The sequence below is a fragment of the Pelodiscus sinensis genome, chromosome 21 (genome assembly GCF_049634645.1).
Source record: "Pelodiscus sinensis isolate JC-2024 chromosome 21, ASM4963464v1, whole genome shotgun sequence".
NCBI classification, from domain to species: domain Eukaryota; kingdom Metazoa; phylum Chordata; order Testudines; family Trionychidae; genus Pelodiscus; species Pelodiscus sinensis.
The window spans coordinates 12110243-12137493 of NC_134731.1; the positions used below are offsets into that span (position 1 = coordinate 12110243).

General features: G+C 47.9%; 1 protein-coding gene across 4 annotated transcripts in view; it reads left to right on the forward strand.

Moving 5' to 3' along the window:
• Nucleotides 1-27251, forward strand: part of RAP1GAP2 (RAP1 GTPase activating protein 2) — a 373682-nt gene that overhangs the window by 65191 nt on the left and 281240 nt on the right. For 3 of the 4 annotated variants that reach the window (XM_075904877.1, XM_075904876.1, XM_025179236.2), the window contains one exon: nucleotides 23018-23053. In XM_075904877.1, coding sequence (XP_075760992.1) covers nucleotides 23018-23053 — 36 coding nt within the window. Of the gene's footprint in view, nucleotides 1-6858; nucleotides 7196-23017; nucleotides 23054-27251 lie in introns of those variants that run through there. The other variant, XM_075904878.1, reaches the window with a different exon arrangement.

The window sequence follows — 27251 nt, forward strand, 5'->3', positions numbered from 1 at the left end:
TAATGTCCAATCTAAACCTCCCCTGCTGCACTTTAAGCCCATTACTCCTTGTCCTGTCCTCAGAAACCAAGAGGAACAAATTTTCTCCTTCCTCCTTGTGACACCCTTTTAGATATTTGAAAACCGCTAACATGTCCCCCCTTAATCTTCTTTTTTCCAAACTAAACAAGCCCAGTTCATGAAGCCTGGCTTCATAGGTCATGTTCTCTAAACCTTTACTCATTCTTGTCGCTCTTCTCTGTACCCTTTCCAATTTCTCCACATCTTTCCTGAAATGTGGCGCCCAGAACTGGACACAGTACTCCAGCTGAGGCCTAACTAGTGCAGAGTAGAGCGGCAGAATGACTTCACGAGTTTTGCTTACAACACACCTGTTGATACAACCTAGAATCATATTTGCTTTTTTTGCAACAGCATCACACTGTTGACTCATATTCAACTTGTGGTCCACTATGACCCCTAGATCCCTTTCCGCCATGCTCCTTCCTAGACAGTCGCTTCCCATCTTGTATGTATGGAACTGATTGTTCCTTCCTAAGTGGAGCACTTTGCATTTCTCTTTATTAAACCTCATCCTGTTTACCTCTGACCATTTCTCTAACTTGCTAAGGTCATTTTGAATTATGTCCCTATCCTCCAAAGAAGTTGCAACCCCACCCAGTTTGGTATCATCTGAAAATTTAATAAGCGTACTCTCTATGCCAATATCTACGTCATTGATGAAGATATTGAACAGTACGGGTCCCAAAACAGACCCTTGCGGAACTCCACTTGTTATCCCTTTCCAGCAGGATTTAGCACCGTTAACAACAACTCTCTGACTACGGTTATCCAGCCAATTATGCACCCACCTTATCGTGGCCCTATCTAAGTTATATTTGCCTAGTTTATCAATAAGAATATCATGCGAGACCATATCAAATGCCTTACTAAAGTCTAGGTATATGACATCCACCGCTTCTCCCTTATCCACAAGGCTCGTTATCCTATCAATGAAAGCTATCAGATTAGTTTGGCATAACTTGTTCTTCACAAACCCATGCTGGCTATTCCCTATCACTTTATTACCTTCCAAGTGTTTGCATATGATTTCCTTAATTACCTGCTCCATTATCTTCCCTGGGACAGACGTTAAACTGACCGGTCTGTAGTTTCCTGGGTTGTTCTTATTCCCCTTTTTATAGATGAGCACAATATTTGCCCTTTTCCGGTCTTCTGGAATCTCCCCTGTCTGCCATGATTTTTCTAAGATCACAGCTAAAGGCTCAGATACCTCCTCTATCAGCTCCTTGAGTATCCTGGGATGCATTTCATCAGGACCTGGTGACTTCCTGACATCTAACTTTCCTAAGTGATTTTTAACTTGTTCTTTGTGTATCCTATCTTCTAAACTTACCCTCTCTCTGCTTGTATTCACTACGTTAGGCACGCCTCCAGACTTCTCGGTGAAGACCGAAACAAAGAAGTCATTGAGCATCTCCGCCATTTCCAAGTTTCCTGCTACTGCTTCTCCCTCCTCACTGAGCAGTGGGCCTACCCTGTCCTTGGTCTTCCTCTTGCTTTTAATGTATTTATAAAAGGTCTTCTTGTTTCCCTTTATGCCTGTAGCTAGTTTGATCTCATTTTGTGCCTTTGCCTTTCTAATCTTGCCCCTGCATTCCCGTGTTGCTTGCCTATATTCATCCTTTGTTATTTGTCCTAGTTTCCATTTTTTATATGACTCCTTTTTTATTTTGAGATCATGGAAGATCTCCTTGTTAAGCCAAGGTGGTCTTTTGCCATATTTTCTATCTTTCCTACACAGCGGAATTGTTTGCTTTTGGGCCCTTAACAACGTCCCTTTGAAATACTTCCAACTCTCCTCAGTTGTTTTTCCCTTCAGTCTTGCTTCCCATGGGACCTTACCTACAAGTTCTCTGAGCTTATCAAAATCTGCCTTCCTGAAATCCATTACCTCAATTGTGCTGGTCTCTCTTCTACCTTTCCTTAAGATCATGAACTCTATTATTTCATGATCACTGTCCCCCATACTGTCTTCCACTTTCAAGTTCTCAACTAGTTCCTCCCTATTTGTTAAAACCAAATCCAGAACAGCTTCTCCTCTGGTAGCTTTTTCAACCTTCTGAAACAGAAAGTTGTCTCCAATGCAGTCCAGAAACTTATTGGAGAGCCTGTGCCCCGCTGTGTTAGTTTCCCAACATATGTCTGGATAGTTGAAGTCCCCCATCACCACCAAATCTTGGGCTTTGGATAGTTTTGTTAATTGTTTAAAAAAGGCCTCATCCACCTCTTCCACCTGGCTAGGTGGCCTGTAGTAGACTCCTAGCATGATATCACCCTCATTTTTTACCCCTTTTAGCTTAACCCAGAGACTCTCTACACAGCTATCTCCTACGTTCATCTCCACTTCAGTCCAAGTGTGTACGTTTTTAATATACAAGGCAACCCCTCCTCCCTTTTTTCCCTGTCTGTCCTTCCTGAGCAAGCCGTACCCTTCCATACCAACATTCCAATCATGCGTCCCATCCCACCAGGTTTCTGTAATACCAATGATATCATAGTTGTATTTATTTGTTAGCAATTCCAGTTCTTCCTGCTTATTACCCATACTTCTTGCATTTGTATATAGGCATCTAAGATACTGATTTGATCTTGCCTCCCTGTTGTGCCCTGACCCTCCTTTCTCCTTGCCATTATAGGCCGTAGTCCCCCCCATTTCCAACCCATCTCCCAGTCCCACACATTCAGCACTTACCTGTGGGCTTTGCTCACCTGTCCCCATCGAACCTAGTTTAAAGCCCTCCTCACAAGGTTAGTCAGTCTGGCTATGTCTAGACTGCAGGCTTCTTTCGAAAGATGCTCTTTCGAAAGCATCTTTCGAAAGAGCATCTTTCAAAAGATCGCGTGTAGACTGCAGGCGGATCTTTCGAAAGAAAAATCCGCTTTTTCGAAAGAGAGCACCCAGCGAGTCTGGATGCTCTCTTTCGAAGACAGCCTCTTTACATTGAAGAACGCCTTCCTTCGAAAGAGGAACTTTCGAAGGAAGGCGTTCTTCCTCGTGAAACGAGGTTTACCGCCATCGAAAGAAAAGCCGCGTTCTTTCGAAATAATTTCGAAAGAACGCGGCTTGAGTCTGGACGCAGGGGAAGTTTTTTCGGGAAAAGGCTACTTTTCCTGAAAAAACCCCTGAGTCTGGACACGGCCTCTGTGTCCAAACAAGGCCTTCCCGCTCCTGGAAAGGTGAACTCCATCTCTGCCAAGCAGTCCTTACTGGAAGAGCACCCCGTGGTCAAGGAAGCCAAAGCCCTTGCCCACCCCTTGGTCAGAGGATGTGGATATTTGGTGTTAAGGATTTAAGTTCTATTTTCCCTGTTACCTAGCGCAAAAAGGGTGCAATGTCATATGTAAGGTTCATCTATTTATTCAGGACTCTAGTTAACTGGTAAAAGTCTAGAGCAACTCCATTCCCTTCAGTGGAGGTCGTGGATTTATGCCAGTGTAGCTGAGAGCAGAATTTGGCTTTTAGGCTTTTTCCAGAGAGGCATGACTGGGTGGAATAGATGATGCCAATGTTTGAGAGAATTGGAGTTGTTTTTCTTAGCATGTTTTGTGTATGTGTGTTAAATATACATGTACATGCACACACATGGAAAATATGCATATGTACATATCTGTAAGGGCACTTGGAGGGCTGGTATAAATGAACATATTTCCACTGAATTCAGTGGGATTATATTAATTTATACCAGTTGAAGATCTGCCCAAAATATTTAATGCAACGTTTGGCTTTCACTCTGTCGGCCTCATATCAGAGACTCGGGCCAGCACAGAGAAGGGGAAAGGGTGACTTTGCATTCTGAACTCATTCTCTGTAGTCTGGAACATTTAAAGATGCAATGAAAATTCACCAGATTTGAAAGCAGATGCTCTCTGAATTAGAGATGTTAAATATCGGTTAATTGAACAATCGAGTAACTTCATCAATTCTTATTGGTTAGTCGACTATTCTGTAGTCCCCAGGGGCGGGGCTGGCAGCCATTGCACTCCGGCTTCGCTCCCTAGGAGCTCCTGCCACTCCGTGCTGCTGTCTCTCTATCACCGGTGGGAGCTTGTCCACAAACCAGCTTCCCTTGCAGACTGGCTGCCTGTCTCCCTGTGCTGCTGCCTCTGATAAAGAGGCAGCAGCGTGGGGTGGCAGCAGCCCTTGTCTAAGACAGGTCTGAACTCCCAGACCCAACACGAGCCAGAACTGAACCAGGCCGCCTGCCCTCTTGGCTCATAATACACTTTAAATGCAAAGCCACAGCGGGGGGTAGATCCCGGACCTGGTGTAAAACAGTTCTGAGGTGAGCTGCCTGCTTGCCCAGCTCCTAATACACTTTAAATGCAGAGCCATAGCAGGGGTAGGTTCTGGACCCATGGCAAACCAGGACTTAACTGGGCTGCTGGCCAGCCTGCTAAAACATTTACTGGCAAGCGGGGGGGGGAGAGGGAAATGCATGTAGTTCAGGGCTACTCAACTTTCGAAGCCACGGGGGCCACAATGATACTCACAGCACATGTGAAGGCCACAACTTAAGTGTGGTGGCATATACATGCAAATATATGCAAATAGCTTCTTTCACACTGATGGGCATGAACACAAAGATTAAGGCAAGACTACACAACATGCAGGCCCCATTTAAGTCAGTTCTGCTGATATTATTAAAATGCACTATTTACCTGATTTCCACCCACATGACAGCACTTTTAATGAGCAATCACAGTCTAGGAATTTAACTACTAAAATGCATAGGAATAGAAGACTATTATATTGACTACTTTTTTGGTTTGGCTCCCACCCGTGGGCTGTGTTGAGCCCTGTGTAAACCCAAACTGCACCATGGGCGGCAAACGGGTAGCCCTGGTGTAGTCTATAGCATTAAGCAATATTTGCTTATCAGATAATCGGTTAATCGACTACACTATTACATCCCTAATCTAAATACTGATCAGGGTGGTGCATTCCTGCCCCTAGATTTTCTCCCTTGCTGTCAAACATGTGTACTCTAGGAAAGACCCACTTTGTCCTTTTTCCTATGAATCGCTGTCCGAGACTCGCAAGTTTCGGAACTTCGCTGACACTTAGGACTCAAAAAGAGGAGAGTGTGATGTGAACGACCCCGGCAATTACATGGAGACTATGGAGAAAGGACACAGTTGTTTGCCGATGAAACAGCCTATTGTTTTGGACACAGAACTTGCTTTAGAGCACAGGCCCGGAGAGGATCTACTGTACCTGGCAATGTGTAAATAGTGACAAACCACAGAGATGTGGAAAAGACAGTGGTAATAGGGAAACCTTGGGTGTGATTTTCTTGATGCTGCTGCCATTTGGTAATTTGCAGGCCGCTAAAGGTCAATATTTGCATTTAAATAGAGTTTTGAAATCGGATCACAAAAGGGCCAGAGGCTTTTTTTTTTTAAATTTTATATCTATTGTTGGTCGGTGGCAGCTAAGCACTTCTTCTTTCACTGGGGCAGGGAAAAGGATCTTGGGACAAGACCTGAACCAGCTGCAGCTGCTCAGAATAGGCGGGATGGGCAGTCAGTCGGGGAAGTGAGGAGTCCTGCTTTTGGAGTGGCATTTTGGGTGCCCGGTCGTTGCAGGCTGTAGGTAAGATGCATAGATGGGTGTGCATGAGCCCGCACCCAAAGAGCGAGCAACCTGCTCAGTGCTATCGGTGTGTTAGCCCATCCGCAGTTCTCTGGATAAGGAGATGAAAGCAGAAGGGAGAAGGCTTTTTTAGAGTTGCACAAAAGGGAGCAACTCAAAGGCATTGGGGAAGAGAAATATGAACGTGTCAGAAGAGAGGTGTGATCATTCCTATTAATTCATATGGGCCTAATCCGAAGTCCACTGTAGGCAGAGGGGGGCTTTGTCTATTGAGAAATCAGGCCAGAGGCCCTTATGGAAAAATCCTGTGTACAGCTAGTTCGAGGTGTACAGCTAGAACGAGGTGTACAGCTAGTTCGGATTAGGAAGCCTAATCCGAACTAGCTAGTCTGTGCCGCGTGTAGCCGCGCGGCACGGGGTCCGAACTAGCTGGCATTTAAAAATGGCGCCGGCCGGCTTTATTCAAATGAAGCCCGGGAAATTCAAATCCCGGGCTTCATTTGCAACTCCGTATGACTACATTACCCCCCCTAGTTCGAACTAGGGGGGTAGTGTAGACATACCCTAGTTCTTTTTTGAACCCTGTTAAAGTCTTTGTCTTCACAACATCCTCTGGCAAGGAGTTCCACAGGTTGACTGTGCACTGCATGAAGAAAAACTTCATTGTGATTGTTTTAAGCCTGCTACCTATTGATTTCATTTGATGACCCCTAGTTCTTATGTTATGGGAACAAATAAATAACTTTTCCTTGTTCTCTTTCTCCATAACTGTCACGATTTTATGATGTTCTGATTCACACCAGCTCAGGATCTGCTCCTATTTGAGTTTACTACCAGCGGATGAGATCCTTTCTATTGGTTTTTATCAAACTATCCCATAGCGTTCTATGGTAAGGTGAGAATTCTATTAAATTCCACATGATGGCTCAGACAACCCACAGCAAGGCGATAGTTATCTCCCAAATACTATAGTGGCCATCAGTGGACAGGCCTTATTTGAACGGCAAGCTTCTGACTTCAGTGTGATGCTGAGGACATGTTGGCATTCAAATGCCTTCTTCAGCTGGCGGCACAGTGATCCATTCACCACGGTTGCACCTCAGCCGGCCCCAAACCGTGTGCTCCCGTACTAGGAGACATACGGTACTGGCGCAGTGTATTGAAAAGCGTGAGAAAAAGGAAACTGAAGTTTGAAAGCACTTTGCAAAAAAGAAAACAAGTTAGCAGCAGCCAGCCCAAAGGAGACACCCCGTCTATAATCAGCCCTCGCGCAGAACTTTGCACACTTACAGGAAGTGGTGAGAGTGGCTTTCCTCCCCGAGAGCACGAACTAAAAGCACGGACTAGCTGGCAGGCGCACACTTCATGCCTTGGCTGTGCCCGCTCGCAGAAGTGCCCAGTCATTCCACCCAGCTGTGAGCTCTGGGGCCCCGGCATTTGTGCAGGGGATACTGCCAGCGACGCTTGGAAGAGCAAGCCCTGCTGACCAGCCACGATGCTTCATAGGAAACGCAGTGTCTCCTTCGGAGGTTACGGATGGTGGGTGATTTTTTTCCCTTCACTTTGTGGGGCAGCAGGAGAGGTTTTGTTGGTTCCGTCTTTGGTTTCTTTGTGGCAATTTAAAGGGGAAGGCCCTTTGGCATTGACAGCGTCCCGCTTTGAAGCTGAACCTGCAAACGCGTCTTCCTTGTGAGAAGGGAAATATCTAAATGCCTTTGATTTAGGGACTTGGCTTTCTTTTTTCCTCGCCTCCTGAGATTGGGAAGGGGAAATGTCTCTTCGTGTCTGGGTTCGGTGCTTCACAGTCCATTCATCTTTTGGTACAAACCCGTTCTTGTTCACTTAGATGCAGCATTGCAAGGAGAGACCTGCATGAATTTTTTGTAGGTGTGTGGTTTGTAGGAGCAGGTGTGCCCTGTGTAATGCTGTTGTTAACCCAGCCATTCGGTCTCTCTGCCTCTTCCCCTTTTTTTAAATAGATTATTGAGCTTACAGAATACATGGAGAAGAAAGAGGTGATGCACTTCCCATAAGAGAGAAGCTTTGATTCCATGTGCTAAACTGCATTATACCCCTCCAGGGGCTGGTCTGATTTACCGTGGATTCTGAGTCCAGGGTGCGTTGTGAATGACTGACTGATTCATTGTAGTACTCTTGAGCCTTATGAGTGATACTACAGCATCAATTCAAGTTAACTTAATTTGAAATAGTTAATTCGAATTAACATATCTACACACAAAACCTATTTTGAAATAGCGTTTTGCTATATCGAAGTAGCGCGTCCACTCTGAGTGGACCCTGAACCGAAGTTAAGGGTGGCTGGAACCAGTGCTGGCAGGGCATCAGGTTAGGACTTAGTGTGTGGGGCTGCTGCCTGAGCCTAACTGAGCTCCGTGCTTAAAGGGACCCTACCCCCACCCCAGACAGACAGTTCGCAGAGTTCCCCACTTGCTTGTCTACCTCGATGAGGGACAGCAAAGCAGTCCTGTCTTGGAGTGCCCTGAGTGCCCGCACTTGGAACACTACAGCACTTGGCCGTATGGAGCCATAGCTGCCCCTGGGCATGCCGATGCATCTCGTGGGGTCGTTGACATCAGCCTGGCTGCACTTGCTGCAGGCTGCCATCTGGGGGTGTTCATCGGAAGGCTGTCAGGATCCAGGAGGCCCTGCAGGAGAGCATCCACCCCGAAGAGCCCTCAAAGCCACCCTAGTCCTCCCCACCGGGGGCTTGTGCCCCATTCCTCCCTCACGTCCTTCCACTTACCTCTCCTTAGCCCCCCTTCCTGATGTCAAATGAAAGCCTCTTATGTTCAAAAATAGAAACTGGGTTTATTGAACAAAATTGGGGGGGGGGGATGAACCTCTGGGGAGACTGGGAAAAGGAGCTGGGAGAGGGGAAGAGAGAGGGTGGGAGAGGGGAGGGGAAAACCTGGGAGGAGGGAGCTGGAAGGGGGAAGCAAAGGGAAGAAGGGGGAGGGAAAGCTCAGGGCCCAGGGTTGGGGGTCTTGCCGGACCAACTTGATTTTCATGCAGACCTGCTCCTGGGTTTGCATGTGGCCTTTGGTGACCAGGCTGGCAGCTATCCTGCCATAGACGGCCACATTCCTCTGTCTAGTGCGGAGATCATGGACATTAGGGGCATCCCCCCCAAACCTGAATAAGGCCCATGATCTCCACCCTGGACCAGGAAGGTGCCTGTCTTCTCCAGCCCCTGACAGGCTCCTGGGAGCTGGCAGACTGCTTCTGGGGTGCGGTGGAGGGCTGGCTGCCAGTGGATTACTGGCTCATGTTTTGGGGCCACTGGGTCAGGAGCCCCAGTGGATACTGCTGGCTCTGGGCTCGCAGGCTTGGAGTTGGCAACCTGCATTCAGGGCAGCATGGCCTAGTGGCCACAGAGTCTAAACGTTCCCTCCCTTGTCTTCAGAGTAACAAGGCCACAGAGTCATTACACGGTACAGCCTGACAACCACAGAGTCAATATACAGTGCCTCTGGGATCAGGGTAGTATGGCCCAGTGGCCGCAGAGTCAATCTATAATAGACAAAGCACCCCCATAAGGGGATATCTGAGGAGGAGGGTAGGGGGGGGACTCAGGCCCTCCCTCTCCACCGGTTCCAGACCCAGGCCCTACCAGTAATGGAGTAGTCCACCGCTAGCTTAGCGGAGAATCCTACTGCAACACGGCAAACTCTCGGAACAATTCCCCACCCTGGGCTACTATCCTCTCCGTCATCTCGTTCTGGTCTGGAGGCTTCTGCTGCAGGGTCTCTTGGCCTGGAAGCCACTGTTTGCTCCAGCTGTGCTTCTTCCCCTTGAGCCTCCTGCGGCACCTCTTGCCCCTGCGGCAGTCAGCCCTGACGGAGCAGCTCCAGAGCCCTTTATAGCCAGCCTCCAGTTGGAGCATGCCCAGCAGAGCTGTGAGGGCGGGGCCTCCTCAACTAGCTGAGCCAGATTAACCCCTTCAGGCCCAATACAGGGCTGATATACCCTGGCACAGCTGATTACATGTACCATTTCAAAACCACGCAGGTTTCTTTTTGTTCAAAATGTTGACGAAAAGTGGTTGAAGAGCTTCGTTTTGATTGGTTAGACATCTACATTGTGCCGATATAATACAAATTGAATGGAAACACTGCAAGAAGGTCCTTCAGATATTGCCAAACCCAACATTTTTAAAGAATTTTTGTTTTGAGGGGAATTTTGACTCAGTTTGGTTCTGATCCAGGATGAACCGTGGAAAGGGCATCATTTCCTAGGGAACAAAAATTCTGGGGTTTGGCTGGTTTGAGTTTTAAGATCCCCAGGTACCTGCCTATGAAGAAGGGGATCAAAATCCCACCAAACTCATTTGATGTGGGCCATCAGCTGTTAACCACTTCAGTGAAAGTCAAACTAGCTCAAGTTCATACGAGCTCCCACAAGCCAAAAGCCCACTATTTCCTCACTATTCTGAATCATCCAGTCCTTGGTCAGGCTGTGTTTTCTTTTGCACTTTGGTTAATGCTAGGAATGGCATGACATTAAGCAGGGAGTCGCTGCACTTTTGCATTTCTTTCACAGCAGCATGTCAGGAAAAAGACAAAACATCGGCTGAAACTTTGAGGTTTGTGCCTTTATCTGCCTAGTGTCACCATCTAAATGTTGGTTCATTCTAAGCAATGTTATCAATTTTGGTGCCTGTATTAATGTCATCTTCGTTCTGATAGTGTGAGAAACAGGGGAATCTGCAAACTTCTCTGGGCAGAAGCCATGTGGGGTATGTGCGGTAACACTGATGAAATGTGGGCTGCAGGGTTTTTGTTGGGGCTGCGGGCGACTGGTCCCACTGGGTAGTCCCAAATGAAGTCGATGGAAGAAATACCGCTGTTACATAAATCGTTAGGAGATTTATCAGGCCAGATTAATGACTTCTTGGCCACTGTTTAGACTTCAATAATGCTAATTCTTGGTTTATACAGAACATCTTTCACACACTTAGGCCGCACAGGATCAGCTCAGTGTTGCCTATAAACTCAGTGCGTGGGTGGCCACCCGGGAGAGATTCAGATGCCGCTGAAGGGTGCGTCTACACAGCACCGTAAACTTGAAATAAGATACACAATTTGCGCCACACAAATTGAGTATCTTATTTCCAATCTATTTTGAAATAGCTTATTTTGAAATTTGGCACATCTACACAGTGCCAAATTTTGAAATAGCGCACTATTTCGAGCCATTCCTTATCTCTTGTGCAACGTGGTTTACTGGGAAGACGAAATAGCACACCCGTTATTTTGAAAAATATTTCAAAATAACGGGCATCTTGTGTAGATATGGGGTAGCTATTTCGGGATACCGCCGATAGCACAATACAGCCGGCAACATGTGTGTCTATTATTGGTGCACATTCTACATGCCTCGGTGCCCATAACAAAATGTATTCCATGCATGGATGGAAAAAATTAGAGGGAACACCGGATTAGACCTCAGTTTAGCGTGTCAGATCCTTTGACTCCTCTTTCTTCGGTCCCAGCTGTACCACTCCCACTCATGAGGAGAAGTGTTTACTCGCATCTCTTTGAAGTCCTTCTGACAGTGTGTGGGTACTACGACTCAGCATGCAGAACGAAGCCCTCTGATAATACCTGGTGCAGAAGGGAGTGCCATTCTATAAGGGTCGCCAAAACCAGCCACTCTAGCAGGAGTTCTGGGACCTCCCCTTCCCCCTGCGTCTCTGTCTGCCATCCACACTTCTTTCCCCCCTCTCCATTGCTCATTGCTTGCCACCTCCCTGTGTGGGTCAGGAGGAACTCACCTGTAGAACCGGGGCTGGGAGCTGCAGCCACCCAATGCAGGTAAGAGGCTACCCTGAATGGGGGCTGGCCTGGGTGATGACTCCCTGTCTCCCCCCCTTCCAGTAACTGGACACTGGGTGTCTCATCAGTAGATCTGACTGGACAACTTTTTGGTTGAAAACTGGAGTCCTAGCCACTCTAAGGCGGGGTGGGCAATAAGATGGCGGCAGTGGTTCGTCAGGGTTAGCTCTTGGTGGGCCACCGCTGCTACATTTACCCGCGCCTCCAGTATACAGACTGTAGCGCCTGTTGACGACACTGAGAGCTGTGGGAAGTGGCACGGACCAGGACACCACCTCCTGCAGCTCCCATTGGCCAGGAATGGTGATCCGCAGCCAATGGGAGCTGCAAGCACCCATATCTGCCGCAGTGCCGATAAATACAGCCTCTGCAGCCTGCCAGGGGCTAACCAAGGCAAACCAGATCTGGCCAGCTGGCTGGTATTTGCCTGCTGCCGATCTAAGGGCGTGAGACTGTATAACTTCATTACTGTGGCTGATCTGTAGCTGATCCGTGTACTCCACAAAGTATGGGGGGGGAAGGTTAGGGTGGAATTCTAATGAGCTTTGTGGAGGAAATGGTAACCAAGGAAATAAGGGTAGTAAGGGTGCTTTGAATCTCGGTTGCAGATAGAGGTAGGTGCTCTATAGCTCTTACTAGATCACTCTAATTAAACAGGAAGCTATTAAGCATGATGCAACTCGAGGAGCCCCTAATGTAGCTGTGTGATCTCGCTCCGGCTGTCCTCTGCTCGTGGGAACCTCTTGGAGCTACCACGACATGATCTTTTCCAGTCTCACCACAGATTGCCGGGAACGAGGAGCAGGGTTGTGAACTTGGAGTGCCAACCCCCGGGCATGCAACAGGCACTGCAGCCACTTTGGCCAGAAATCAGAGGGGCACCCCCCACGCTGACGTCTGTGGGAGCTGTGGTTGCTCACTCTTCTGTGTTGTTAGAAAGACCATTGGGATGGCCATGGATCAGACCAGGCATAGTGCATAGTCTGCAGAAGAGAAGAGTGAGGGGGGATTTGATAGCAGCCTTCAACTTCCTGAAGGGGGGTTCCAAAGAGGATGGAGAGAGGCTGTTCTCAGTAGTGACGGATGGCAGAACAAGGAGCAATGGTCGCAAGTTACAGTCAGAGAGATCTAGCTTGGATATTAGGAAAAACTATTTCCCTAGGAGGATGGTGAAGCACTGGAATGCGTTACCTAGGGAGGTGGTGGAATCTCCATCCCTAGAGGTTTTTAAGTCTTGGCTTGACAAAGCCCTGGCTGGGTTGATTTAGTTGGGTTTGGTCCTGCCTTGGGCAGGGGGCTGGACTTGATGACCTCCTGAGGTCTCTTCCAGCTCTGTGATTCTATGATTCTATGACTGGTGCCTGTCGGGATAGGGGGTGGAGGCAGGGCCACCCAGAGCAACAGGGAGCAGGTATGTGGGGGCACCCCATTTAGCTATTACAAACTTGGGGAACTTTTTTGGGGGGGCAGTGCACCAGAGTGCTACCACCAGGCACCTGTGTGGTCCTGGGCTCTGTCTGGCCTAGGATTTTATCCTGGGCAGTAGCCAGCAGCAGCTGCTGCAGAGGAGGATGCTTTAAGTGTTGCAAATGACAGTTATGAGAAGATTCCTTCTGAGCCACAGTAGTTACAGTATTATCTTAAGTACAGATTGCATCTCGCTAGCCTGCAATAGGGATGTAAGCGACTAGTTGAGTAGTCGACTACTTGCCCCCCCCTTGCTGCCTCTGTATCAGAGGCAGCAAGGTGGGGGTGGGGGGAGGGGGAGGAGAAGCAGGAGCCGGTGCTGGGGGCAGCTGGCTTAAAAGCTGGTTCTCCCCAGCACTGTTTCTATGGTGCGCGGGGGAGGCAGAGGTGCAGCAATCTGGCTCATGCGGGGTCCCGGACCTACCTCCGCTGCGGCTCTGGATTTTAAATGTAGTAAAAGCTGGGAGGCTCTTACTACATTTCAAATGAAGAAGCACAGCAGTCCAGGACTCGGCGCGTGCCAGGTCTGCTCAGATGCAGCTTGCACCGGGTATGGGACCTACCCCCGCTGCGGCTCTGCAGTTTAAATGTCTTAGGAGCTGGGCTGGCCATGTGCCTGGCTCCTATTACATTTAAACTGCAGAACCGCAGCAGGGGTAGGTCTGGCTCATGCCTCCCCTTATTGACTAATCGTGCAGTTGATACAAATTGTGTTGACTACACAATTAGTCAGGTACCTGCTTCTTAACATCCTTAGTCCGGCACCCTCAGGACCTGACCAGTGCCAAACCAGAGAATTTGCTGGACTACTGGAGGTCAATATTGTCTAGCAGCATTACCAACACTTCCACTGCTTACTGGGGTCTTAGAAGTCACTTAGGAGTAAATAACAGCACAGAACTCCGAGGGTATGTCTACACTTGCAGCCTATTTCAGAATAGGGCTGCAAATGTAGGCATTCGGAATTGCAAATCAAGCCCGGGATTTAAATATCCCACGCTTGATTTGCATCTTCCTGGTCGGGCGCCATTTTTTGAAATTTACAAGCCCGGAATAACTGCCCACATCTACACGTGGCAGTGAAACGGGTGTTTGAAATAAAGCCATATTTTGAACTAACTGTTAAATCTCAGGGCCCTATTCCGAAATAGGCTGCAAGTGTAGACATACCCTGAGGGCCAGGACTGGTGGCTGCAAACAAACATTATGGGACCACGGGAAACTTGGCCACACCCATGATAAGTGGACATCCACTAATAAAATCATGCCAGACCATGGATGTTGCCAGACCAGAAATTGCTGGACTAGAGAGGTTCAACCTCTGTTGAATCACAGGTCTTTATAACCCCTCCAAGAAATCTTCTTTGTCTGTTTAATATTCATGATTCTAACTCAGGATAGCCACATGAATGACAGTGAACATGGATGTAGGTGCTAAATTCTGAAAGTGGTGTGTGAAAATCTGTTGTTAGCGTTGATTGTGGCAGCAGAAATCTAGGAGCTTCTGCAGCCAAGCGGGGTAAGTAGCGCAGGATCAGGTCCGGTCATTATTGTAGCTCAGTGACTGGTTTCCATAGGATAGTCTGCTGATTTCCAGAGCTGATGTTTGGCTGAGTGTTAAGTGAAAAAGGGCTGCCTCTGTGTCTGTTTACCAGAAAGGAAGTGATCTGGTATTTCACCCAGCACCTGTATCTTTGTATCTTGCCACAATAGTATATCAATAGATCTTGACAGGTTGGTAATACGAGGCACACCCTTTCTGTGGGAACCTTGTGAATGAGATTTATCATTGGTGAAGTTTCTCAGCCAGACCTGAACTCATCTTCCAGCATGCAACAATTTCTGGCTCTGGGCTCAACCCAGATGTGGTTTTTTTCCCCTTTTCTGATGGCACGGTTTTTTTCAGAGAGTGAATGTGCTGGAGGGTCAGTTTCAGGACCCTTTGCAATTACATTGCAGCTTTCTGGTCTGTTTCTGTTGGGTTAGTCAAAGTGCTGGACAGAACTTAACTCAGTCCTGTGAGGTGGGGGATTATTATTTTCCCATTTCCAGAGTTGTTGACTGGAGTCCCACGACTTGAACTCGAGTCCGACTTATGTCGCCTAGGTGACTCGACTTGAGACTTGACTCGGGTTCATTGTTTGTGACTTGAGACTCGACTTGAGACTTGCTAATTTTGTTGAATTGGCTTGGTGAAAAAATTGTATGAAAATGCTGCTATTGATGGCTTATACAAAAGTGACTTCACATTTTTTAAATTAAGACCTGAGACTCGACTTGGCATTTGACTCGAAAGTGACTTTAGGGACTCGAGACTCGACTTGGATGTGACAGTGACGACTTGAAGACAACACTGCCCATTTCACAGAGAGGGCAATTGAGTCATGGATGAGCTCAGGGGGGTCAGTCAGTGAATTAGCAGTGGAGCCAGGAGTCATACTCAGATGTTCCTGAGTCATGTCTACTTTAGTGTTACTGGACCAGGGACCAGGCCTTCTGACAGGGGGAGCAAAGGAGGCAGCTCTCCAGGGCTTGGTGATCCAAAAGGGCCCAACAGCCCCAAGCCCTTTAAATTGCTGCCAGAGCACTGCGTGGTGTGTGCCTGCCTTCAGGGCTGTGGAAGGACCTATTGGCAACACAAGCATGGGAAGTAGGGGTGCAGGAAGTGCCCCCACGCTTTGCACCCAGCTTTGCCCTGTGCTGGGGTCCCAGCTGAGAGCCCAGCCCTGGGGGCCCTGCTGTCACTCAGGGTCCTGGCTGCTGGCCTCAGGATCTTGGCTGCTGGCCCCAGCCACCAACCTCAGGGTCTCTGCTGCCTCCCGGGGTTCCAGCTGCTGGCTCGGGGGCGCCATTCCTGGCCTCAGCCCAGGACTCCTCAGGTGGTCCCAGTCTGGGGCAGTGAGGGGCACAGACAGGTGTAAGTGCAGGATGGGAGCACTGCTCAACACCCCCACCCTAAAAACGGTTCCAGCGCCGCTGATGGGCGGCGGAACCTCTGTGCACATGTGCTGTGCAGCAGGTGACACTGTGTGTGCGTGGTAGGATCTGGAAGGTCCTGCAAGCAAGGCACCTACACAGCCGCACATGGTGTGGCCTTGTGGTTCCGCACCACAAGCACGCTTGCATAAAGAACGCAAAGGCTACTGATTAAAATAAGCCCCAATTCTAGTCACTTTGAAACTGTGGTTTCCTTAAGAGCATTTGTTTTTCCAGGCAGCAAAACAACAGCAGCTGATTTCTTTTCTTCTTTCTCGCATTTGCCTTGCTACGACATCCACTGGCTGCCGCTCTGTTGTGTTGTCTATAAATATTTCAGCACAGATCCTTTAGCTCATGTACCCACGATCCCTGGAGCTCATTTGCATCAGTAAAAAGTTGAGGCAGCAGATGGGTGCACCCAAAAAATATGCCTCAGGGTTTGACTTTCTTTTCCAGGACCTAAGAACAGCGTTATCAGGTACTAACTAATAAGGCTTTAAAATCTGCCTTTTCTGGAGCTCATCCAGGAGCGTGCAGCTTATTTTTAGAAACAATACTGTGCCCACTCTCTGTGAGTGGAGAGGATGAGCAGATGTCAAGGGAAAATGTTTTGGATGACTCAAGAGCCCAGGAAAGCCTAGGGAGAGATTCCGGTAACTGCAGTGAGATCTGGAGACCGGGCTCTGAGATTCCAGCTCTGAGATCCCAGCTGGGTTTGGCCCTGCAAGCCTGACTCAGGGGAGTCAGGTCACATGTGCTGGGGTTCCCACGAGCTGTGTGTCTGCAATGGTTGAGGTCTGGGAGAGGCTGACAGGGATAACCCAGCAATGGGCAACCTGGGCTAGTGAGGGGACCACTTTAGTGGCCCCTCCTCATCTCAATGGGCTGCAAGATTGTCATAGCTAAGACGGTCTCCCAGGCAAGGGTAGTTTTGCCACTGCACGTCTGTATGTGGAATTTGTAGGAGGTGCCGACTGAACTGTAGCAGCGCTGTGATTGGCTGCAGAGGGAGCACACAGCTCTCACCGTCTACGTTGTGCACAATCAGCACCCACCTCACGTCACGTGCCGTTGCTTTACGGGTGCGTCACGTTAGGAATTCTGGTAGGAAGAGAACCTATGTGGGTGGAAAACAGCACATCTGGCAACCTTGCTCATGGGCAGTGGTAAACAAAATGTCTCTTGGGCTGCTCAGAGCCCCGAAGGGCTGCATGTGGCCCTTGGGCCACAGCTTGCCCACCACTAGGCTAACCTGTAGTGTGGAGAGAGGCTTAAGTCTTGGGCACTCTGCTCGCAGCCTTGTGGGGGTGGGTCAGGAGGTGATGAGTTGTGGCTTTTGCTACACCACACAAAGGGTGTGTCTGAACTATATGGCTCCATTAATGGAGCCATGTAGATTAGGCTGATCGGCAAAGGGAAATGAAGCCGCGATTTAAATAATTGTGGCTTCATTTAAATTTACATGGCTGCCGCGCTGAGCCGACAAACAGCTGATCAGCTGTTTGTCGGCTCAGCGCGCTAGTCTGAACGCTCCTGCGCCGACCTGAAAGCCCTTTATTGACCTCCCGGTTATGCCTTGTAGGATGAGGTTTACTGGGGAGGTCGATAAAAGGCTTTCATGTTGGCAGGGGAGCGTCCAGACTAGCGCACTGAGCCAACAAAGAGCTGATCAGCTGTTTGTCGGCTCAGCGCGGCAGCCATGTAAATTTAAATGAAGCCGCGATTATTTAAATCGCGGCTTCATTTCCCTTTGCCAAACAAACAAATCTACATGGCTCCGTCGACGGTGTGTACAATGTGTTTGTGTGTGTGTGTATGAGGGGGAGAGATGTTGCCTTGCCCCCACCTCATCCAGAGACACCCTCCTCTCAGACTACATCTACACTGCACCTCTCTTGTGCAAAAGCCTATGCAAGTGAAGCACAGATTAGCATATCACCACACTTCATTTGCATAATTAATTAGGGCCTGTTTCTGTGCAAAAGGCTTTTGCGCAAAAAGAGCTGTGTAGACGACTCCTTTTTGCGCAAAACCCCCCTTTTGTGCAAGAGCCGTGCTTCCTCATTTTTTCAGGAAAAACAGCTCTTGCGCAAGAGGCTTGTGCAAAAGCCTTTTGCGCAAAAACAGCCCCTAATGAATTATGCAAATGAAGTGTGGCAATATTTTACTCCACACTTCATTTGCATAAGCTTTGCGCAGGAGAGGTGCAGTGTAGATGTAGCCTCCAAGAGGGGATGCGTGCCACAAACTGCCCACTGATTGCACATTAAATACGTTGTCACCGAGCATGAAGGCACTGGGACATAAGAGGCTCCCTAAATTCTCCCCCGCCCACTCCAGTAGCTGCCCCACTACAGTGTAGAGGCATAATTTGTCCGTGTTTGACACAGCTCTGCTAAATGTTTTTCTGAGGATCACAAGGATGGCTTGTAAAAGGTGAATTTTGACTAGACTTGTAGAGACTCAGAAACTATCAACTACCCTTTGCACTTAGCTGGTCCCTCTTCTTTGTGCTCTCAAAATATTTTACAAAGGTATTATTATTTCCATCTTTCAGGAAGGGAAACCGAGGCACATGACATGAATGAGTCATCCACAGTTTCCCACTGAACCAATGTCTGGGAAATAGAATCCGAATCTATTGAATGAGTCCCAGTCATTTTTGATGCTATGAACTAAGGGAAAAATGATCTTCATAATCATTAGAGAGCCCTGATTGCGTGGAGTCTTACAGTAAAGGTGGACTCAGTGGGTATGATCCGAAGCCCATTGACGTTAGTGTGGGAGATTTGATATTGGATTCAACAGTCTTTGCATCCTTCCTGGATGACTGTCGCACACCTGCTGATTGGTTTATCCTCAGGTCTTAAAACAATTTTAATCTAGAGATTTAGAAGAAAGTTATTGTAAGTTGCACAATGAAAAAGAATTAACTTTGCACTATGCTCTTATTGCTCGTGGGAAATACTGTATATACCCATTCCTCAGAGGAATATTTTTTGCAAAAAAGTGAAGCGTCAGGGGTCGGCTTACCAATGGGCTTATGTAGTCATTATAGATCAGAGGCTGGTAAACATTGGCTCCCAGCCTGTCGGGTAAGCTGCTGGAGCACCGGAACATTTTGTTTACCTGGAGCGTCCGTAGGCATGGAGCCCCTCAGTTCCCAGTGGCTGTGGTTCACTGTTCCTGGCCAATGGAAGCAGTGGAACATGGCAGCTAGCATGTCTTTCAGGTAAACAGACCATCCCAGTGCACCCACAGCTTACCTGGATGGGCTAGTTTGCCAATCCTGAAATACTAGGTCGGCTTATGAAAGAGTTTTGCCATTTTTACCTATCCATCGGGAGGGGTAGTGGGGGGGGGGTTAGCTTATAAACAAATGAACCAATGAATGAGTATATACGGTATTCTATGGAAGAAGGGAGGAAATGTAAAAAGTGGATACACACAGTTCAGGGGAAGGTTCCATTTACTGTAACTGGTGGTGGAATATTGTGTAATAGATAGCATGCAGAATTCTATTGTGTAATAGAAATGTGGGCCAAAGGAGGCTTTACGCTGAACTATTTTGAGACGTGAGAATGGAAGGCTCAGATGTAGGACTGCATGCTGCAAAGCCTGAACAAGAGTTTGACTGCTCTGTTGCTAACACCATCCTCTTCAGTGGGCCTGTGCTAGAATTGTATTGCGTAACCGCAGTCTGCATCTGCACTGCTGTTACATCATCCGCCAACGCGGTAGGCACTCTGGGGGAAGGTCAGTTTTGGGAGAGGAGTGCTGTAAAGTGATGAGTACGTGGGAAACAGCATTTTGACAACATTACATATTTTCTGTGATCGTGTTGGAAAAGGAACTAATTTTTGGCTAAATGGAATTAATGCCTCAACGACAGATAACGCTGTGTTTGCCATCCCAATAGACATAATTTTACCTGTTGAGATATTAGTGCTAATTGCCTTAGTTCATGTTAGTATTATTTGAATAAGTGTTCCATGGAGATAAGTACTTATTAAAAGTACCAAATTAATAAATGATGTCTTGGGGGCACAGGGGTGTCTCTTAAACCACTAAGAATCAGGCTCCAGCCGCTATTTGACAATACAGAAACTCTTTGCTTAACGTAGCTATGTTCCTGAAAAATGCTACTTTAAGCAAAATGATGGTAAACAAATCCAAATTGTCCATAAGAATGAATGTAAATCAGGGAGGGGTGTTAGGCTCTGGGGATTTTTTTTTGCCAGACGAAAGACATTATATTCATTGGATACGTTTTAAAAATAATTTTAAACAAACAATGGAAGAATGTACTCACCAATAATGTTCCTGTTAATCATTTCCATCCATGTACAGAATATTTTTTATGTGCACCAAGGCATGTGCAAATGTGCACCACCAGTCGAAACAGATCTTAGCAGTGGTGCTCTGCTAATCAGCTGGGTGACATTTGAATCTCTCCTGAGTAGCTGCACAAGCACCCAGCTTACAGGAAACACTGTTCACCAGTGATTGCGAAACTGTATTTAGGCATAATGGGAGCCTGTGGGCTTTCCAACCAGGGAGTGGAGTTAGGGTCGGGGCAAACCACCTTATGATAGAACCTTGGGCACCTTTCAGTGAGTATATTCTCTAATAGGGTACGTCTACACAGCAGCATTATTTCGGACTAACATAGAGCACGTGTACACTACAAGCCTTTATTTCAAAATAATGTTGAGCTGGAGTAACTTCTTACTCTGAATCCTGTAACCCTCACTTCACGAGGAGTAAGGGAAGACTTCCTGTTGTGTAGATTAGCGCCAAAAGCCGAATTAAGCTATTTCGCCTTAAGCTACGCAATTGACATAGCTGAGGTTGCGTCGCTTAATTTGACTTTAGCCCTGCTGTGTAGACAAACCCTGATAGATCAGCAACCTAGTAACAAAACAATGTTACTCAGGATGACTTTGTGAGTACTACGGTTCTATGTGATCAATGTGTCATCTTTCTTCTGTGGATCTCAAAGCATTTTGCAGACATTACTTACACCGTACAGACTGTCACGATGGGGTATGTATCCGTCCCATTTTACAGCTGTGTACAATCCAAGCACACAGTCTAAGGAAACAAAGCAAATTGGTAGCACAGCTATGTATAAAACACAGGAGTCTTGCTGTCTTCACATTCCCAAGCCACCTGGCCACAGTAGTGTGGAGTTGCAGGTCAGAGTTACTAGGATTTGGTAGAATGTTCTTGGAATGTTTAATTTTGTCAGAACTTTTTTCCTCCCTATATTTTAAGCCCCCCACAAAATAAAACCTTAGCATGCACATGTCTTTTGGAGCATAACATGGGCTCTCCTCTAGGATGTGGTGTCTGCATCATTCATTTAGGAGTGTGAATTTGTGTCTCATTTCACACTGGTTATAGTCAGTGTCTGAGAAAATATACAGTGTTAGGAGGCTCTTGGTCCTGCAGTCGCTGCCTTGAAATGAGCTGCATGAGACCTGGGTCCCATTCCTGCCTTTGCTACTAACTTGGGGCAATTCATTTAACTTCCCCACTTAGAACGTGATGCTTTCCTCCTTGGTAAAGAACTTTGAGATATGCAGATGAGAAGAATTTACCGTACACAGGCCCGGCCTTTGGGCAAGGCGAGCGGAGCGGTTGTCTTGGCCCCCGCGCATTCAGGGCCCCATGGCCTCGTGCATTCAGGGCCTCATGGCCTCGTGCATTCAGGGCCCCATGGCCTCGTGCATTCAGGGCCCCACGCTGCCTAGCTCCTGGCCCTGCCCACCTGGTTGCTCACTCGCTGCCCTGACTGGGAGCAGCATGGCCATGCGGCTCAGCCAAACACAGCGTGCTGTCTTGGGCCCAGCAAACTCTTTGGCTGGGCCTGATTGTACAAAGATCAGTACAGGTTGGCTTACCCTGGTCCAGCACCCTTGGGAACTGACTGGTTCTGGATGAGAGATTTTTCCGGATCAGGGGAGGTCATTTCTGGCCCCCGTATTGCCAGCTCCGCCCCCTGCCTTGCTGCCCCAGCGGGCTTCCTGGCCTTCCCGGGCAGCCCAGCTGCATTGCGCTGGGTTCCTTTCCCCCCACCTGCAGCGCGCAGGGACTCTCTAATCCTGAAACATCCCTGGTTGCCGGACCAGAGAGCCCCCGTTTATGACAACCAATCCCAAGCTAGGAACATCAGCCCCAGGAATTAGTCATTCCATAGGACCTTCATTCTCCATAGAAGTATAGGCAGAATCCATCTTTACTGTTGAGTTGTGGACGTGCAACTGCTAGAAGGATTTGTTTAAGGCTTGGAGTTGTGGTGTGTAGTGTGTTAAATGATACAATGGTACTTTTGAATTAAGTACCATCAGTAAACAATTCATGGGATATTGTGTCATAGAATCAGAGAATCTTAGAGCTGGAAGAGACCTCAGGAGGTCGTCATGTCAAGCCCCCTGCCCAAAGCAGGACCAATCTCAACTAAATCAACTCAGCCAAGGCTTTGTGAAACTGAGACTTAAAAACCTCTACGGATGGAGATTCCACCACCTCCTTAGGTATCCTATTCCGCTACTTCACCACCATCCTAGTGAAATAGTTTTTCCTAATATCCAACCTAGACCTCCCCCACTGTAACTTGCGACCATTGCTCCTTGTTCTGCCCATCCGACACTACTGAGAACAGCCTCTCTCCATCCTCTTTGGAACCTGCCTTCAGGAAGTTGAAGGCTGCTATCAAATCCCCCCTCACTCTTGTCTTCTGCAGACTAAGCCCAAATCCCTCAGCCTCTCCTTATAGGTGATGTGCTCCAGCCCCCTAATCATTTTGCTTTATTATGGTGTAACTGACCAGCACCTTCTCTTTCGGGATTTTAGTTAATTGCCTCATGGCCTAGACTTTGCACTGATGAACCTCACTTAGGTCAGGTAAATAAAACTACAGTAGGAGAACATTGATATAGTCAATTTTATCAGCAGTCCCTGGGTCTCCTAAGAACATATGAGAAAAAGAAATCTAGAATGTCTAATGAATCACAAAATATTGGATACTTAGTAATGCTCTTTTCTTTTTTTTCAGGATTGACAAAAAGATGCTCGCCAGCTTGAAGATCAAGTAAGTAATCAGAATTTTCTCTGATATAAAGCCATATCTGTGTGGTCCTCCTATACGGGGCACTGTATCTACAAATCCAGAGAACCTATGTTTCTGATCACTAGTTTTCCTTTTGGTTTGATTAGTGCACCAGATTCTGCTCTCTTTTATGGTGGTGTAAATTGCACCCCCACTTGGTTAATGTTAGTGGGTCTGCAGTAGTGTACAGGTTGTCTTCACTATAAGTCCAAGATATGTTACAAAAAACTTGGACTTACAGCAAAGCAACTGAAAGCAGGGAATATTTTTCCTGCAGCTGACTTCCATTTGCACAAATTGGTTTTTTGGGTTTTTTTGTGCCGCTAAAGAGCAGGGAATGGGAGGCCTTATAACTCATCAGTTTCTACAAGCGTCAATGACTTCAGTGTGGAACGGATGTATAGCGGGGCAACTTATAGCAGGAACACCCTTTAATTCAAATCAAATTATTGCCTGCTATGAATGCAAACTTGGGAGGAGCTTACTGACAAGTAAATCCTAGATCTGCAAAAACAGGTTTCAGTAGCTAAACAAAGGTGGTCAAGTTGTATGTCTAACATGGGGCTGTGTGCGCAAAATGTAGATAAAAAGAGAAAACTAACTCTCCCCAACCAACTATTAGGACAATTCATTTTTTAACAGCTGTCTTTTATGTCATCGTCTAGTCTATGAGCCAGCCTTTTGACAGAGCCAGCCCAAGGTACGGGCCAGCCGGGCTACCGCCCGGGGCGCCTCATTGTAGGGAACGCCGTGCGGGGCTGTCGGGCCGGGCGGGGGCAGCATTGTGCATGCTCCATGCGCCCGGGGAAGTGCCATGCATGTGCCAGGCGCCTGGGGGTGGGGCGTCGCACTCTCGGGGGTGGCGCCACACTCCTGGGGCCCAGGGGGCGTGAATGGCTCAGGTTGGCCCTGCCTTTTGGTGCATAAATGTATAGACTAAGACGTAAAAGCCCTTGATTTGCAAGCATGTGCAAGCTGATTCATTTATACCTTTTTAGTGTGGGGGGTCAGTAAACTGGTTAGCAGATTAGTGGATTCTTGTGCTACACAAGTAACTCAATTGGCTGACTAAGGTGACAGAAGTTAGTGAAAATCAAACAATCCTCTTGTGCCACACTTGCTCCTGCTGAATGGCATCTTCCTCCAGGAGTAGTCCCATTGGTTGCAAGGGGAATGCTTGCAGGATGAAATACTACTTATGTGAGTAAAGGTGGCAGAATCTGGCCCTTATTGATTTACCTGAATACAGTTAGTTTATATAGATGCATAGAAATGCTGGGAAGTGCCCATCGACATACTCTAGGTCCCTTTGACTCTACTTTATAATGTATCCTGGCTGCAGCCATAAATATGAGCCAGGCAACCTAAATTCTAATCCTCTTTTCATCATTGATTCCCTTCCTTACAGTTCTCACATTTGCAACGTGCCCTGATGTTCATCAATCTTGGGCTATTTTAGACAAGGAGAGAAAATGCCAAAGCAGTCAGGTGCTTTTTTTTTTTTGTAGCTGTTGTCTAGTTACCAGTAAGTGACAGTACTTGCTCAATTAGGGTGAAACTGACCTCTGTGCAAAAGGTCCCCTCCTAAGCCATAAGCATGAATAAATCCCAGGTAAGTCCTCAAAACAAGACTTGAATGGGGCACTGGTTTCTGCACAAGAGTGAATTTGATTTTTAGAAAATCTAGGAAGGACTTCAGGAAAAAAATGTGCTTAGCAGGGAGATTGGTTAGACTGGTGAAAGGTCTCCAGTGGAAAGGTGTGGCAACATCATCATTTGAATGACTTAAGGCTGGACGAAGCAGTGGAGAATAGAGGTTCATGGGTAAAATCCAAGATCCACTGTTTTCCATGGAGCCAACAGCATCCCCTAGTCTCATCTGAACTCTGTGGTCATTCGCTGCTGACGGGTTGGAGAGGGAATGGTGAGGCAAGATGAATAATTGGTCTTTTCCATCTCTGTTTTCTATGATCTCCTCCTTTTGATAGGGCTATTTTTATGAACAGCCCACTGCTTATTTTTCTTTGACGTTCAAGGTGATTCATGTACTAAGCAATTATAATAAATACAGTTACTGCCTTTTATGTTGCTTTAAGGCAGGTACTGTATAATTGATAAGCTGTCAACTTTGCTTGGGGGTGGGGGGAGAAGCATCAGCGCCAGCCATCTCTGACCTTTCTGGCCTAAATCTATCCATGTGCCACTTACACTGTGTGATTTTTGTAGCTTTACCTGCTATGTCATGTTGTACCACTGTACAAAATGGGCCTGCCTTTGAAAAGATACGGCCCTGTAATGCCGATAGGTGGACTCGAACCTGGGACCTGTGCAGCTTAGTGCATGAGCCTCTAGAGCAGTGCTTGTCAAAGTAGCCTATGAAAACTCTTTGAGAAGGCTGCTAACTGGCCGCGCCAGTGTGTTTATTTACGGACGCTGCAGACACGGAGCCTTGCAGCTCCTGTTGACTCTGGTTTGATGTTTGCAGCCAAAGGGAGCTGTGGGAAGTGGTAGCCCTGGCCATGCCACTTCCTGTTGCTCCCCTTGGCTGCAAACGACGAACTAGAGCCAATGGGAGCCACGAGGCTCTGTGGCCATGGCACTGGTAAATAAACACACCGGCGTGGCCAGTTAGCAGCTTTCTCAAAATAGTTTCGGGGATCACTTTGAGAAACACCGATCTACCGCATGAGCTAAAATTCAGCGGGCCATTAGCTAAGGCTGTAGAGAAGGCTCATTATTGGTCTTAATGCCACTAGATGGGACAGTTCATCACACTCAGGAGATGTGTGAGTTACACACCTCAGAGGAGTAGGATGTAGTTGGGTTGCTTAGCTTCTCCAGTGCATCCACACCCACGGATGGAGATGCTATAAAGCGGATATCCATGGATTTACTGCTAGGCACAAGATCTTTGTTTTAAATTTCATTTTGGATGGAATTTTTTAAAGGTGCACAAATCCCCCTCAACTCCGCTACTCTCTGAGGGTATGTCTACACTACAAAGTTAGTTCGAACTAACGGACGTTAGTTCGAACTAACTTTAATAGGCGCTACACTAGCGCTCCGCTAGTTCGAATTTGAATCGAACTAGCGGAGCGCTTAGTTCGAACTAGGAAAACCTCATTTTACGAGGACTAACGCCTAGTTCGAACTAGCTAGTTCGAACTAAGGGCTGTGTAGCCCTTTAGTTCGAACTAGTGGGAGGCTAGCCCTCCCCAGGTTTCCCTGGTGGCCACTCTGGCCAACACCAGGGAAACTCTATGCCCCCCTCCCGGCCCCGGACCCCTTAAAGGGGCACGGGCTGGCTACGGTGCCCGTGCCAGGTGCAAGCCTGCCAGCACCCAGCTAGCAGACCCTGCACCTGGCACGGCACAGAGCCACCCACCCGATGCCCCCCAGCCCACCCCCTCTTGCCGGGACCAGGCTGGTGGCTCCCGGGAGCTTGCCCTGGACCGCAAGAGGCGGGCACCTTCCTGGGCTAGTGCGGACATCGTGGACCTCGTCCACGATCTCCTCACTAGGCACAGGAAAGTGGCCGTCTAGGGCAGGAGAGCTGCCAGCCTGGCCACCCAGGACCAGGTGTGCATGAAAATCAAGGGGGTCCACTGAGACCCCCGACCCTGAGCCCTGAGCTTACAATGGCCGTACTGGGTCAGACCAAAGGTCCATCTAGCCCAGTAGCCTGTCTGCCAACAGCGGCCAACCCTAGGGACCCTGGAGGGGATGGACCGAAGACAATGACCAAGCCATTTGTCTCGTGCCATCCCTCTCCAGCCTTCCACAAACTTTGGGCAGGGACACCACTCCTACCCTCTGGCTAATAGGACTCCATGGACCCAACCTCCATCACTTGATCTCACTTCCCTTTAAACTCTGTTCTAGTTGTAGCCTTCACAGCCTCCTGCAGCAAGGAGTTCCACAGGTTAACTATTTGCTTTGGGAAGAAGAACAACTTTCTCTTACTAGTTTCAAGCCTGCTACCCATTCCTTTCCTTTGGTGTCCTCTAGTCCTTCTTTATGGGAACTAATGAAGAGCTTTTCTGTATGCACCCTCTCCACCCAACCCCTGCTTTTAGAGCCCTCTATCCTGTCCCCCCTCCGTCTCCTCTTTTCTAAGCTGAGAAGTCCCAGTCTCTGTAGCCTCTCTTCATATGGGACCTGTTCCCAACCCCTGATCATG